The following is a 15,735-nucleotide window of genomic DNA, read 5'->3' as shown; positions in this document are numbered from 1 at the left end:
TCGTTTTCTTATCCATTTATGGGAGGATGCAAAGATTTAAAATAATTTCTAATTTCCTGGGATTAAGACTAAACCATTTAGTTCTATTGATTTAATGTGATCTTTAAATTCCTAGTTTGACTGCACACCATGATGCATTGAAACACACAATACAAACCACAGGTTTAGCATAATAATGTATAAACTGAAAATCATGTTCTCAGTTCTGTTTTCAAAAAATCATAAGAATGGCCATTCTGTGTGAGACCTAAAGTTAACCCAAATGTCGCATTTCCAATAGCATCAGACACACAAATATTAAAATAGGATATTCAGATCCAGGAATTTTTTTTTTTTTTTTGGTATGTTTTCCTTCCATGCAATTACCCATTCAATTCCCAAATATCCATCGATTTTTTAACATCCACATCATGGGGTGAAGTTCTCCACAGATTAACTACAGATGATGCTGTTAGAGGAACATTTTCCCCAACTTTTAGCAACTCCTCTCCATCCAAGTGGCTACCCACCACAGAATGTTCCTTCTGTGGCCTGAACAGCCATCTCTCTGTAGCTCCAGTTCAGCTGCCTTCCCAACTATATGGACAGCTTTTCCTAACTGCCTTATTTTCCTGGACTCCCCCAGGAATTGGTACTTCTAATCATTAGTAAATGAAAGGGAAGGTGAATGACTTCTTTGCCTCACACACACACACCTCTAACCTACAATTCCTGATCTTCTCTATCCTGCCCAGTCACAGAAATTCTTTGTTTGCATACCTTACTGCTCCATCTTTGTGAGAATCAATACTTCCAGCACCATGCTTTGAGCTTTTAGAGCCTGCACGAGCATACAGCCCTTCAACACCCCTTATAGCAGAGCATTACTTTATTTAGCTGTCATTTCCCAGAGTCCAACCAGCATACTACATGTATGTACTGTACACAACAAATACTCTGCTCAAAAAGAAAATATTTCATGCAGAATGGATCTGGAGGGCAACACACCAATAGGCTGTCCAGCTGTGCAGGATGATATTTTTCAAATAATGCACCTGTTATCAAGGTTGACTTCCAATTACTTTTGAAAACCTAGCTATTAACTGCTAACCTGACACTGGAATCTTTTAGATTGCATGTATAAAAATAATACCAAGTGCTAAAGCATACAAAAACCCACAAAGAAGTGTGAAAAAGTTTATAGAAATAATTCTAATCATATTTAACAGAGTTTACTACCAGGTAGTGAGAGATTTGAATGACCACTAAACTAAAAGCTGTCAAGAATAGCTTCTCTGTAATACAGGAAGATTATTTGATATAAAATAATATTTAGGAATATCTTTTTGTGTGTGTGTACATTTATACACTGCGAGCTTATTGAATATTCAGTAATTCTCTACTAATAAAATTTCAGTTAACTAGAAAAGAGTATTGTGAAATATTTATATTACTGGACTAGTTAAATTGATTTCTCAACAAGAAGTCCATTGTGTTGACTTTCTGTCAACAAATAGTAGTAGTCTGCAGAATATTTCAACTGAGCTTATACCTTTGAGATCCTGTGATTATACTGTATCCTAATGTAAAATCTATATTTATTTCATTTTGATTGAGGCAGTGGTTTAAGTGTGTCCAGAATTTTTAAGAATGGTAAGAATTATCAGGTGTTTTATTATACTTTTTACTTTACATATGACTCAGGTTTCACCTGAACCTTAGGATATCTGAAGTAATTTTATTCACACACACCATGAATCCAAAATCCAGTAATGTTTTTCTTCAGACTACAAAACCTATTTTTTATTTGTACAGTAATAAATGCCCTTATCTGCCACTGAATTTTATTTTCTTGAAAGTAAATGTGTGAACCTTCAGCAAGCTCCAGGTTACAGCTTTATTAAACCTCAAAACAGAAGTATAAGAGTCCTTATACAAAAGCTCAGATAACAATTTATAACAGGATATTTATTTTTCCACATTTCATATTAGGAACTGCAGACCATAACACTCCTACTTAATATCAAAAGTGATGTGAGAGTTTATAGCAAGAATATTTCCTCAAAGTTCAGTATCTGCCAGACACTTTGTGTTGCGATGTTCTCTGCCCTTTTTTCCTGTCCAGCAGGTCCTCCTTAGGTACCACAAGAGTATCTTTTTGCAATCATGACAAAAGGATTTCCATGGTAGCATTCTGTAGATAGGATTTAATTTAAATAATTTTGCAAATTATTAATGAAGTTTAAAAGTAAGAGCAAGATAATGCAAAACTAAGCCTAAAAACTTGTGCCAACCCAGTACAAGAGAAGAAAGATGTGTTAAAATTCTAACTAGTCAAAGTTAATATATAAATTAATACCTATTTCAGTATACTTATTCCAATTTAAGTTTTTTGTTGATGTAGACAAATCACTTATCCTCTTGTACATCCTTGCTGTTATAATCCTGAGTCTTGAAGATAATAAGAAAACACAGTCATTACAAATTTCTCTTTGGGAAAACATTTATTGATGTTGCTCTACTGTATAAATAGAGATCAATGAGGTGAGAGGAAAGGAAAATGTAAACTTAAAACAATTGTATAGATTGTGATTTTGCATCACAAAAATGCTGATTTCATTATTTGAGACATTAAAATATGTATCTGGGGTTTTGGGGAGTTTTGTTTGGCAAGACACAGTGAACTCAAAACTCTTAAGATCTTGCAGAAGGCTGTGCACAATTTGTTGTACTTAACTTAGTGTCACGGTAAAATGGTGAGGACTACATTATTGCTGAACACTGATGGAACAGACAGGATATGCAGAAGAAAAAGACAGGGGATGTGCTGCCTGAATAACAAATCATTGGACAAGCTCTGATGCACCAGGCTTTTCCAGAAAACACAGCCAAATTTAGATTACAATTAAGAGGTTTAGGACTGTGTATTAACATTGACTTCTTGTTTGTGGTATTCCCACTACTTCTGCATTGTCTCTGCCAATACCATTTATAATCTACTTTTATTTGATTTCTTGATTTTCATTCCTTGATGGTATCTAGCAGTAGTAAAATATGTTTTTCAGGCATAGAAATGATACCTCCATCAATGTTATAAGTTTTGGGTAAAAGTTTTGAAAATTTTTCTCTTTGTTTGCTGCAGGACAGACAACCCCCTTATTCACATTTTTAGCTTAAAAAATGTCCTTGCTTCTGCATCAGTGAAACTTTTGATTCATCATTTAATCCTGTCTGGGCTTCCAACCACACATTTAATATCCTGACTTATAAGAAAGAAGAGGAAATACTCTGCCATGCAAGACATTTATCAGTATGTATTCCATCTTATCTTCCTGTTTCTCTTTTATTATAATTCCTAAATGTTCTAGGTCTAATTTAGGCTAGATTTACATAAGTACATTCTGCTCTTGTACTTATTTCAAGATGGAAGTTTTGTACAAATAAAAGCAGGATGCTAAGAGAATGTAATTTTTTTAGTTGCACTCTTTACTCAGATAAATCATCCCAATAATTGAAAGGAAATAAAAATGACACATTTCATCATTCATACAGACTGTTGGTGCTTTTAAGTAACTGAAGTTTGTTCAGGTGGTTTGGTATCTCTCTAATCACTGCTAAATAAACTTACAAAATATTACTGCTTGGCCTGACCTATAAAAATAACTGATTTAGTTACTCCACTTGAGTCAAACATGCTGATGCATTAGTTGCCTTTTCTTTTCATGACTTTCTGTTGATTATTTTTATGAACCCTGGTATTCAAAATTAATTTTTTCTTCTTTTTTTCCCTCATTAAAAATGACTGCACATCAAGACCATTCTTCAGATATCTGCTATTATATATGCACTTGGACAAATATAAGTGTCAGAACTATCTTACTCAATAAACCTTAAAGAATTCAAAATTGTATTTATATAATATTCTTTTGAAAATCTCATTTTCTATAAACACTAATGTCATGCTAGAATACACACAGAAAGGAAACAGAGAGCCTTTAATAAAAATAAGTTCATTCCATTTTCATGAAAGCAAATATTTGAAAAAAATTCTGAGATACTCGTTCCAGCCTATTTCCACAGTGAATGATTAATAAGCTGTCTAGTAAACATTGTTCACTCACCTTGAACACATTATAATTTCCTGTACATCCTATAGCCACACTGTCTTTTTTTGAATGTTAAGGCCCTTATAAGAGGTTGCACCAGTCATGGTATAACGCTCAGTCAGAATCACTCCAGTGAAGGGTAGAGGATGCAGCCATCCACACTTTGAAACACGGGGCAAGCTACCTTTGAAATGCTGGTCAGCTCACATGGCATACAGTACAAGTTATATCTGTGTCCCTTCAGCTGACACCCAATGAAACAAATCTAAAGCAATGAGACAAATGAGCAAGAGGTGGCCTTGGAAAGGCAAATGTCTCTTCATGTTCTCTATGCATGACTACAAAGTAAACATTTTTAATAGGCAGTTTTCTCTAGGAAGTCAAGACCTACATAATACAGTACATATTTCCAAGGCCACTGCAATGTCAAGTTGAAATAGTTTAAGCAATTGTGTACATAGAATAAATATTTCTACAGTTAATTAAATCACATTTTTACAAGACTGTCTAAAGTGCAACATATTTATTCCCTTTTTCTGTTGGGAACTCTGCTAGTACTCTGCCATTAAATCTGAATGAACAAACAAATATAAAAGTGAGAAATTGATTTTATCTGATCCTTTATTTATCAGATCATTTGTCAGAAACAAACCCCAAAATGTACAGACATATAATCTCAGAAATAAATAATTTAAGATCTGCATTGAGCCACACAGGATCAATAATGTAACCTGCACATTAAGCAAGGGAGTTAATGTTTGCTGAGAAGTGCTATTAAATAGGATTGTTTTAAACAAAACCTTCCTACTTTTTACAGAAAGATATCTTTCCATGAGATGTCTAGTACTATAAAATTCCTAACAAAATATGCTTAACAGTGGCTTGACTGTTCATTCAAGCTGTTGCCTTATGTATCACAAACTTCATGTCAGATTAGTCACCTTTCCACTGTGACATAACAGATTTTATATTAATTACTTACAGTCAAGTAAACCTACTTGTTTTTGCACAGATACTGGTTTTTTTTCCTTCCTACAAGGACTAGGAAAAGAGGTATGCAATACAGGAGATACACATACAAGATGAGATAAAAAAAGTGATTTAGAGGAATGGCACTAGAAATACTAAAAATGAGTTTTTCATTGTGCTCAGGACAGCAAATATGTGAAATGTTCAAAAGAGAGTAAGAATAAATCAGCTCACTCTTGCCTGCGGCACTGAAAATTAAAGAGGACACGAGTTGTACAAAATACCCTCCAGTCCTCTAAAGTTGTGCTTTTAAATGGATGTTTAAAAAATGGGATAAAAAAGTCCAAGCAAAATTAACTCATAGCAAGATTAATTTGCTGTCATTCTATCAGTAAGTTGTTGAATTATTCATGGAGCTGACAGATTCATTCAAGAAGCTGAAATTTCTGATTTCCAGTGCACCACAAGGATAGGGGAACATAGTTTTATAAATAAGACTTTGTGCATACATGTATACATGTCCATGTGCAGACATCTGGTTTGTAACATTCATTTTAGCTGGCCAATGATTTTCTAAACAGTTTTTCAAAACATTTAAAAGTCAAATTTTAAAAAAAAATTACAAATCGGTGCAGAAAATATTCCTGAGGAATATACAGCCATTTCACTGGAATTTTCAATAAAATCTGTTACAAGGTTGATATGTAATGTTTGACATTAAGGAACCATAAGACAGATGTCACATATCTATTAAAAAGCAATATCAGAAATCAGAAGGACTAATTACCTACAGGGAAAACACTTATCTGGAACATGATCTATATTGGAGACAATCTGAACCTTGGTCTATCCTATCTTGACTAAGTCTCAAAATCATGAAAAATGAATTATATTGCCTGCTCTGGACTGGAAATTTGTCACTATAAAAACCAAACAAAAATAAAACAAGAGCTTTCTTGCATTCATCCCAGAACAGAACATCATGTTCCTGAAAGCTAAAATACTGACTGATCTAGAGAAATATTTTTCTACCCAGTTAATAGATAAAAAGTTTTAATAATGAGATAATTTACAGTTTCAAAAAAATTATTGACAATAAATTATTGCCATTGAAGTAAATTAAACCTGCAGATGTGACAGAACATATTTATGAAATACATATCAACTGCTGCTATTCATATTTATTCAAAACCTAATAACAAATTGCTGCCTTTGTCAAATGAAAGTAGTTTTCTGTTTGCCAAATGAAAAAACTATTTTTGAGGTAAGTACAATTACAAAACTTCGTAATTTTGAAATGCCAACCTGCTTCAAATTGGACATGTCTCAAAGATTGTTTATGAAATGGAGAATACCCTTGCCCTAGTTCTACTTGAAATTGTATTAGTTATTATGTGAAAACGCTATCTTCATCACATAGCTCAGCAGAACCAACAGAACTGATAACCAAATATTGTTTTGACCATCAAGTAAAGACACAGGGGTGGCCAAAGAATATTACAAATATAACTATTCATATTGCTGTCATGCTTGCTGAGAAATGGGTAATTACCATTACAGTATAGTTTCACAAATTGATTTTGTTTTTCTTCAGTATGCCAAGACAGTTTGGTCTTCATCTAGATAAAAGCATTGAACAGAGCTGATTTAGTTCTGTACCATTTTAGGCGTCAAATTATAGCTTCAATGAAGAAATTGTACTTTTAAAGAAATTATGAGTGCTGTCTCCATATTGGATATAAAGATTTGAAGCATTTGTGTGTCCCAACACAGAGAGTTAAATATTTGAAAGATTTCCACATTCTTGCACATTAATCAAAACCCAGGAAAATATATCTTGTTTATTTGTCTTTATAAGTAATCTTAATAATATTATAATTCAGATTTTTGCAGATCTGAAAGTTTCCAGTTGTAAAATTGAAACTTGTAAAAGAATACAGGGATAATCTGTAATGATGCAAATGGGGGAAAATTAATGGTTGCATATTTCTGCCTTATATCTATTTATTAATCTGCCTTATATATATATCATCTTACACTGTCATATAAGAAAGAAACCATGTTTACTTGGCTTGTGTATATTCAGTCAGACAAACTACCTGCAGTCCATACATGGTGAATGCAGAACTAGGCAGCCAGCAAGCAGAGCATGGTCAGATGGGGCCATGAACCACATACGTTCTATCCAGGAAATTCAAACTGCTCTTTACACTCTGCTTATATCTGAAGCTAAAGCACTGTTCAAAGTCCCTGGAGAAATAACTTACCATCTCTACCCAGATGATAAGTTGTCTGGTTCCTGATCTTAAAAGTAATTCCCATGGCAGTTCTGGCAAGAGGAGTTTAACGTGGATCAATACAGACATCATTGTGTCATGACAGCAGTCAAAACTGACTTCAAAACTGCAACTACAGCAAGAGAAAATATCTGAAGCAAGTAGCTTTGTTCTTACAGGGGGTCAACAAAATGTCTTTTCCTATATGGATTCCTAGGGGTAATCAATAAATCACACAAAACCAAATATACAACCAAAAGCAGTAAAATAACTTGGTTCTACGTGGCTGCCACTGGCCACTAAAAGAGATCTAAGAACTAAAGGCATTCATGTGAGCATTTTTTCTAATATTACCATTTTTTTTTAGCTTTAGTAAACTCCAGACATCAATGTCATGTAATAAGGAAAGAAAAAACAGGAAAAAAATAAAGGAAAAACTATTAAGTGTTGATATCAATGCCAATTAAATGTGCACATATTAGAAAATGTATAAAAGAGATCTTATTAAATTCCACCTCCACCAAGAGCTGGATCTACACTTCTATGCTGATTGTTCCATGTTATTTCACAAAGTCACATCCCTACAATAAGAGGAATGCTTTGAATTTCCTTTTATAAAGCTAATTTGAAATATGTGCAGAAAACTTTCAGCCATGCATTGCTACTGGTATTTGGTTAGTAACAAAAATATACAGTAAATCTCTTTTACAAAGTAATTAATCAGACTGACAGAGTGTCAATATGCTTTATCCATTTACAGCTATATGAAGAATGAGTTATATAAAATTATAGCTCTGTTGAGGTTAAAATAACTTAAAAATGATACAAAATCAAAAATTTTATCAGAGAATAATGCTGAAGTAATTAGATCTTAAAAAAAATAAAAATCAGCTAATTACTTATGCTGTGGTCCATGTAAAAACAAGTCAACAAGAATGCAGGCACATTAAAGAAAAATATTTTTTTCTTCTCAAGCCTTTAAAATTCACATATATTATATATATCTATAACCAGGATGTTCTAAACACAAAACCATTAATATTTTACCCCTTAACTCTGGTACCGAGTCATGACTTGAGCATCCATCCTTCCTGAAATCCCTAGTATAGTAACTGTATGGAGAGAAAAAAGTGACTAACAGCTTTGAGCTTCATTAAACTTGTAAAACATAGACTAAGTGAGAGATAATTACATTCTGATGGAAAGTGAAAGACAGACATTTCCATGGGGTGGCCTGTGAACCATGCCAAGGTTAGTACAAGGAAAGGAAACTGTAAGTGTTCCATGAAACCCAAGTCCCCTAAGACTATTTTATATACTGACAAAAGTTACAGATTTTAGTTCTTGGCTTGATTTTTCCATGATATTTTGCATGTCTTCTTTGAAAACCAGACCTTCAAGATCATCCAGTCCAACCATCCCCCCAATACCAGCACGACCACTCCTAAACCATATCCCCAGGTGCTACATACCCTTTGAACACTTCCGGAGACAATGACATCACACCTTGCCTGGGCAACTTATTTAGATGTTTACTTTTTCAGTGGGGAAAAAAAAATAATAAAAAAATCTAATATGTAATCTGAACCTCCCCTGGCACAGCTCAAGGCCATTTCTTCTCATCCTTTCATTTGAGACATGGCAGAAGAAAACAAGCCCCATCCCACTACACCCTCCTTTCTGGCAGCTGTAGAGAGCGATGGGGCACCCCGAGCCTCTTCTTCTCCGGGCTAAACTGCTCCAGCTCCCTCAGCCATTCCTCATAAAATATGTTTTCTAGACCATTTCCCAGCTCTGTTGCCTGTCTCCAGACATTCTCCAGACCCTTAATGTCCTTTTAGAAGTGAGGGGCCCAAAACTGAACACAGTGTTTGAGGTGTGAGCTCACCAGTACCTAGTACAGAGGGATTATCATGTCCCAAGTCCTGCTGACCACACTGTTTTTGATACAGGCCAAGATGCCACTGGCCTCCTTAGTCACATCTTTCTAAAAAGATAATTGAACAGGGAGGAAACAAAACTCGACTATATATTAAATATATGTTAGTCTTACTCTCTAAGCTACCAGTGGGAAAATATCTTTCAAAAATTATTACTATGTGTATGATTCTTCCATCTAATATTCCTGCTCCACAAATATTAATTGCTTTTAGTTTGTTCATCTGATATATATTATATATCAGGGAAATTACTTGTAACTTGTATTTACCTTTCCAGTTTCTTACCTTCTTACCACTGGAAGAAGAGATTACATCCCTGAACATTTCTCTATTTTTGCTAGTCATATTACATAATCTGACAAAAGGAGAGTAGCACACCTTGCCTGTACTATGTTTTTACATAATTGAAAAGAAACTTTTTTTTAAAATTACTTTTTTGACAAGATATTCAACATCTGTCCTTAAGAAAAATTCATGACAGTTGCCTACCTTACTACGAGATGAATGCTTTACAGAAGACCTTATTTCTACACTCTGAGTATAAAAAGAGCATGGGATAACTAGCTCAGATTCAGAATGTGACTTTTATGTGCAAGGTCAGTATATTCAGAAAACTTTTCCAAGTAGAAACTTAATCGCAGAAAGCCTTTTTTTATGCCAAATTGTCAGTGGCTGTAGCTTTACAGTTAAAAATAGAAAGTCGACAGCCAATACAAATTAACAGTGTTGCAACTGTCAGACAGCAATGACAAACCATGACCTGGCTCTTCACGACCCCTTGAAATGTTGCAATTACTATTGTCTTTATAGAGAAAGCTCCACACTGGCTTATGCTAAAACAGGAAATAACTTAAAATAATGTCAAAATGTCAAAGCAGTCAAATTTCAGCAATTATTTTTATCATGGCTATATTCCTCTTTTGAGAAAACAGTCTTGAGGTTTCTAGCTGCACTTCTGGTTTTATATCACTCTCCAGTCATACAAACAATATTTCTTAGTTTAGACCTATCTGTACATATATATGCACATAGAATAAATATATATATGTATTTCAAAGACATTGCCTTTTCAAATACAAGAACTTTAAGTTCCTAAACTAAAATATTTTACTTAAACACCTTCCCTTAAGAATGTGACCCTTTCAGACTTAATACAAATTTCCCACTTAAGCTCAAACGTGCATGCAAGGACAAGAGTATAAAGATGTTACTCAGCTTTTAATGTGAAAATTTTCTAGCAATCTTCTAGCATACAGAGATTCCAATGTGAATACTAACTAATCAAAGTAGGAGACTACCTATACCATTCCAAGAGTCTTCAAAACTAAACTCATTCTTCAGTACATAATTTAAAAAATGTATTTGAATATGATCAAGGAAAAGGTGTTTTATTACAGGAGCTGCAATAATCTGTTTATTTTCTGCACAAGAAGCCTGAACTGATTCAGTAATTCACCATAAACCTTGAAATTTCCAACAAATTTTGACATGCTAGAAAGAAAAATATTTCAAAATTTCTCATTTTGTTTTGTTTTTGAAAATTGCATGATCAAATTTGAAAAGATATAAACTGGATAGTGTTTGGATAACATTATAATATCTTGTAGTGTGGAAGGTCAAACAATCCCTAGATAGGGAAACAATACTTTCAAATATTCTATTGGAATGCAATCTTCTGCACAGAGAAAAATTCTGTGCCTTTTAAACATTAATATTTTAAAATTGTTTAAAAAAGTTATGCCTAAATATTTTTCCAGTATAAATGAATAATTATTCTAACAAGCAAAAAATATCCTATGTGTCTTATTTTGAAAATACATTGCACTAAAAAAAAAAAGAAAAAACCAGAACAACAACAAAAAAACGAAAATAAAGACCCCTCTGAAAAAAGGCAACCCCCCGAAAGATTCACACAGATTTTCTGTACATGAATATTAAAGTCATACAGTTGTCAAAATATGAATTCAACATGCTCATCCACTAGAGGAAAACTCAGAAGAATAAATGTATTTGCACAATATGTCTCACCAGACAACAGTTTCAGATAACCCAATGAATTAAAGATCATCAACAGATAGAGAACAATTTTAGACACAGGTTTTATGCTGGTTTTTCTGGCTATTCTTTTATTTCCAATAAACTAACAGAGAAGAGAAATGGGCTGTGAAATAGGAATTGGAAAGTTATAACTAACTACATCAAAATATGGATTGTGAAGGTTAAAATCCAGGGATGAAGACTGCACTGATCCTAGCAGAAATACTGCTATTTTAAACTGTGTAGAGTTCTGTCTTTTCTTTTGATATACAAGAAGTCACTACTCTGCTGCCAGCTAGCACACAACTCCTACCACAGTTTCCATTGAACGCAGATGTTCTTTCAAGTGTACAGCTGAAACACTTTGCTGATATTAAATATTCCAGCCAGTGACTGACACATTAAAGTATGTGTCTTTTAGACTCACATTATCCCTCATCAACACCAAAATAGCCACTCTAAGTTCTAGGTGAAACACAGTCCAAATTGCCAGTAAACCTTAAAAACGTAAAAAGAACAAAAAACAAAACAAAACAAAACAAAACAAAAACAAAAAAAACCCCAAAAGCCCAAACAACCACAAAAAAACAAAAAACAAAAAACAAAAAACAAACAAAAACCAAAAACCACTCTAAAAGGAATGATAAATTGATGTGACCAACCCAGTTCCCTCCTAAGAGAGATACTATACAGAACAGATATAGGAAACTGCTCTTGCTTGTTATTTAGTAATGACAAGAAAACAAAAGATGCTTGGGGCAGTCATCATGATACTTTTGATTTGGGCAAACAAACAAAAAAAATCCAAGATCCAGGTATAATTTCAGAAGTTATGATTAACCAAAAACATCAGAATAGGCAGGGCACCAGTCCACTCAGCGCAGAATATATATATAAAAAGTATAAATATCTGAACTAACATTCAAAGAAGTACATACAATTTTTCCTCCAAAATTATAAGATCTCTATATAACATGGTAAAGGAAAAAGAAACTAGAAGTTAGTACTTGAAGAAATGAAGTATATAAAGTTGCTGTAATACTTACCACTGTGAAATTCATAACCTTCAAAATCCATATTGTCATTGCTAAATTAACAATCATGGTAACCAACAGCAGAAGGACAAAGAAGTATAAGCACCTCTTTCGCCATCCATAAATCCCTACTGGGTAAAACTGAGGATGTTCAGTCCTTGGAAGGCTGTTCTGTTGTGTTGCTAATATATATTGCTCTCGTGTCATCTGTAAAAGAAAGATGTAAGTATAAGTAAATGAATGAGAGGTCTGTTGTTCACACATAATATTACATGAAAATTATCTCAGAATGTATAGAAAATGAGTTTCTATGGGCACAGAAGAGATATAGTCATCTAGCATTAACCACATCATTGTTATTTTTGCTAGGCATCTAGTAGGAATTTGATGGATTTCATGAATTTAAAGTAAACTTTGGTTTCTATTTAGAATTGGATTTGAATTTCAAATTTATCAGCAAGAAACTATTAAAATATAAAAGTAATTTGTGTGTTTATCGTACACTCTAATTCTAAATATTGTTTTATTATCCTTTGATCTCATGATCATTCAGTAAAATTTGGTTCTGGAGAAAGAGAGCAATGTACCTTTTCTTTTGTACTGAGGTAAAGGTAATTTTCTCCATATAGCCTGTAGCCAGTACACGCCAGTACACTCTCTCATACAAACAGAAGGAAAATCGCACCTTTAGAAAATACATCTTTCATTAATGAAGTTTTCACACTTTTATTATATTAAAAAAATTAAATTAATAATTTATGTTCTTATACATGCCTCCTTATTTTACAAATGAAAACAAAACCAAAACATTTTTCCCTTTAAGAGATGGATACAACTATAATCTGCTGAATTTCTGAACTAGTTTAAATTCTTCTCACACACAAGCAAGCAGTAACTGCTTGCAAACTGCTTCAAGAACTTATTATTAATACTTCTTTAGAACAAAAGTATTTATGCCATTTAATAAGAAATAGTTTAATTTTTTTTTCCTCCTTAACTTTCTTTTACAGATATTTATATTCATATTTGGCTGTCACATTGCCTTTGGACTGGAAGGTATTAAATTTTCTCTGTGACTTAAAAATTAAATTAAAGCAATCTCATTCTGTTTATGTAAGAGTTCTTTCTGCAATATGCCCATTAGAAATGTTGTTTTAATAGGTTTTGTGCTCAGGAGAAAAAAGAAAACAAAAAAAAAACCCACAAAAATACAAAACAAACACAAACTCAACAAACTGATAAACCAGATAAAACAATCAATTTTGCATTTCAAAGCTGACTTTCTTTTGACTAAAAAAACAGCAAAAATGCACAAAAATGAGTCTGCTGATTCAATGAGAAATAAAAAGCAGATTACATTCATTTGAAGAATGAAAGAAATGTTGATTTTGTAAGATTTTAAAAATGTGAAGCTCAAAATGTTGATGCGATTATCCGTGTTGCTAGATATTTATCCAAATCAGCACTCTTTAGGTTTTACCATTATTCAAGAGAATGAGATATTAATGGAATAAATTAACTCACAGTGAATAATTAGAGACATAAGTCATAGAATATATATCCTTATTGTGACAGTATATATATATATATATATATATATATATATATATATTACTGAAACAAGTCAAAAGAGAAATAAAGAATTTAATGAGAAGATTTTAAATAAGTTAGCTAACAAGGATTTTGTCGTTTTTATTTTTTTCAATCATGATTTCTTCTCTTTGCTCTGAATTTAAATTAAATGCAATGTTTAGCAGTTTATTTATGTATTAAATTTTACAAGCAAAATTTCCCTCAGTTACATTTTTCAACCCTCTCAAAACAAAGTATGGCCAAGTTTTAAGACCTTGCATCATCTTCTTATCATATCCTGGCAGTTTCCATAAAATTGTGTGAAAATGTCTTATAAATCCAGAAAGTGAGTACACAAATAGGTTAATCAACTTTCTCATTATAATGAGTTTCTACACATTTGTTTAGCCAGCCATTGTGATGAAAATGCAACGTATGATTAAATTTTGAGATTTAAATTAACTGGTTAATTTTATACCATTTCCATTTTCTTGTGATTTAACTTTACATATTACCTATGAAGAAATAATTTTCATTAAAAATAGTTGAAAAGTCAACTTTCAGACCATACCAATGTCAGAAGTAGCACTGGTCCTAAACTGTGAATATATCCCATAGAATAGACCCTTTATTACATTAAATACAATTAATTTAATTGTATTTAATTCATTTAATTACATTTAATGTGACCATTAAATACAATCACATTTTATTCCATCGCCACAGCCAGGCATCACTCAGTTCCCTCTGTATACTGCTCAGCTCTGTGAGGCTCAGTGAAGCAAGTCTTCCTCATGGTGGCCCAAGGGGGAGGAGGCATCCACACCACAGCCTGTGGAATTCCATGCTGGAATAGCCTGAGGTGCCAGAGTTTGTAACCCCATGGAAGGGAGCCCACACCTCCTGCTGAAACTGGCACCTGGAACATTACACTACTCCTAGACATTTTCATACTGATTGATTCTCTGTTCATTATTTCCTTAGTTCACAGAAAGAATGAAAAATATAAAGGTCCTTTTAAATATAAATTCACAGTATGACAGTATCTAAACCCAATAATCATTTTTGGTTGGTAAGGAACATATTGGAATTGGATGAGCTACAGAGCTTCAGATATGGAAGAAGAACTATTCCTCATACCACCATTCAGAGGAAAAAAAAACTCCAAAAAAGCAATCTGGTCATGACTAGCCATAACACAAAATATCATCCAGATGATTTACCTGAACCAGCTAGCTCTCCCCTCTCATCCTGAATGTAACACAGCCTCTTGGCCAGAAGGTAATGCTGTGGAGAGCTCTTTTTTTATGACACCACAGCAGGTCATTCATTTTGCTTCCCCTCACGCAGTAGGTGGCATTAAGCTTACAGCAGAAAATAATGTTACTGTTTTCTTTATAGACTTTAGCTGAAAGTTTACCATACATAGTGAAAAATGCATCACACAGAGCAGCAAGTGCTGTAAGAACCATAACACATCTTGTGTAGCAAGTACACAAATGCTTATTTTTCTCATCCCAGCCATGGCTCCAAAATCAAGACTTTGGATGAAATCAAGAAGCTCATTATAAAAAAAAATTAAGATGGAAAGCAAGTGGGTTGTATCTTTTGAAAAAACCTGATGCATAAAAGGATGAAATTTTTTTGAAAGCATTTAAAATGCTTTAAATACACACTTAAAATACACAAAGCTCTTGCTGTCGCTTCCAGTATGTGTTGAAGCAGATGAATTGTTCCTTTTCTTCTGCAAGTGTTTGGTAATCTAGAATACTTCCAATATATACAGAATGATATTGTATTATCTTGCTTTGGTTAGGATTCT

The 15,735-nt window shown here is 33.2% G+C and overlaps 1 protein-coding gene across 3 annotated transcripts in view; it reads right to left on the bottom strand.

Moving 5' to 3' along the window:
- The window catches only part of SGCZ (sarcoglycan zeta), a 261,003-nt gene that overhangs the window by 168,470 nt on the left and 76,798 nt on the right, over positions 1-15,735 (bottom strand). For all 3 annotated transcript variants that reach the window (XR_004497012.1, XM_033513776.1, XM_033513777.1), the window contains exon 3: positions 12,354-12,548. Coding sequence is in view for 2 of the 3 variants with exons in the window: in XM_033513776.1 (XP_033369667.1) it covers positions 12,354-12,548 (195 nt within the window). In the remaining variant the exon portion in view is untranslated. The remainder of the gene's footprint in view (positions 1-12,353; positions 12,549-15,735) is intronic.

Source organism: Parus major, chromosome 4 (assembly GCF_001522545.3).
Source record: "Parus major isolate Abel chromosome 4, Parus_major1.1, whole genome shotgun sequence".
Classification (NCBI taxonomy): domain Eukaryota; kingdom Metazoa; phylum Chordata; class Aves; order Passeriformes; family Paridae; genus Parus; species Parus major.
Note: the sequence above shows the minus strand (reverse complement) of the source record. Positions and strands in the feature narration are given on the sequence as shown.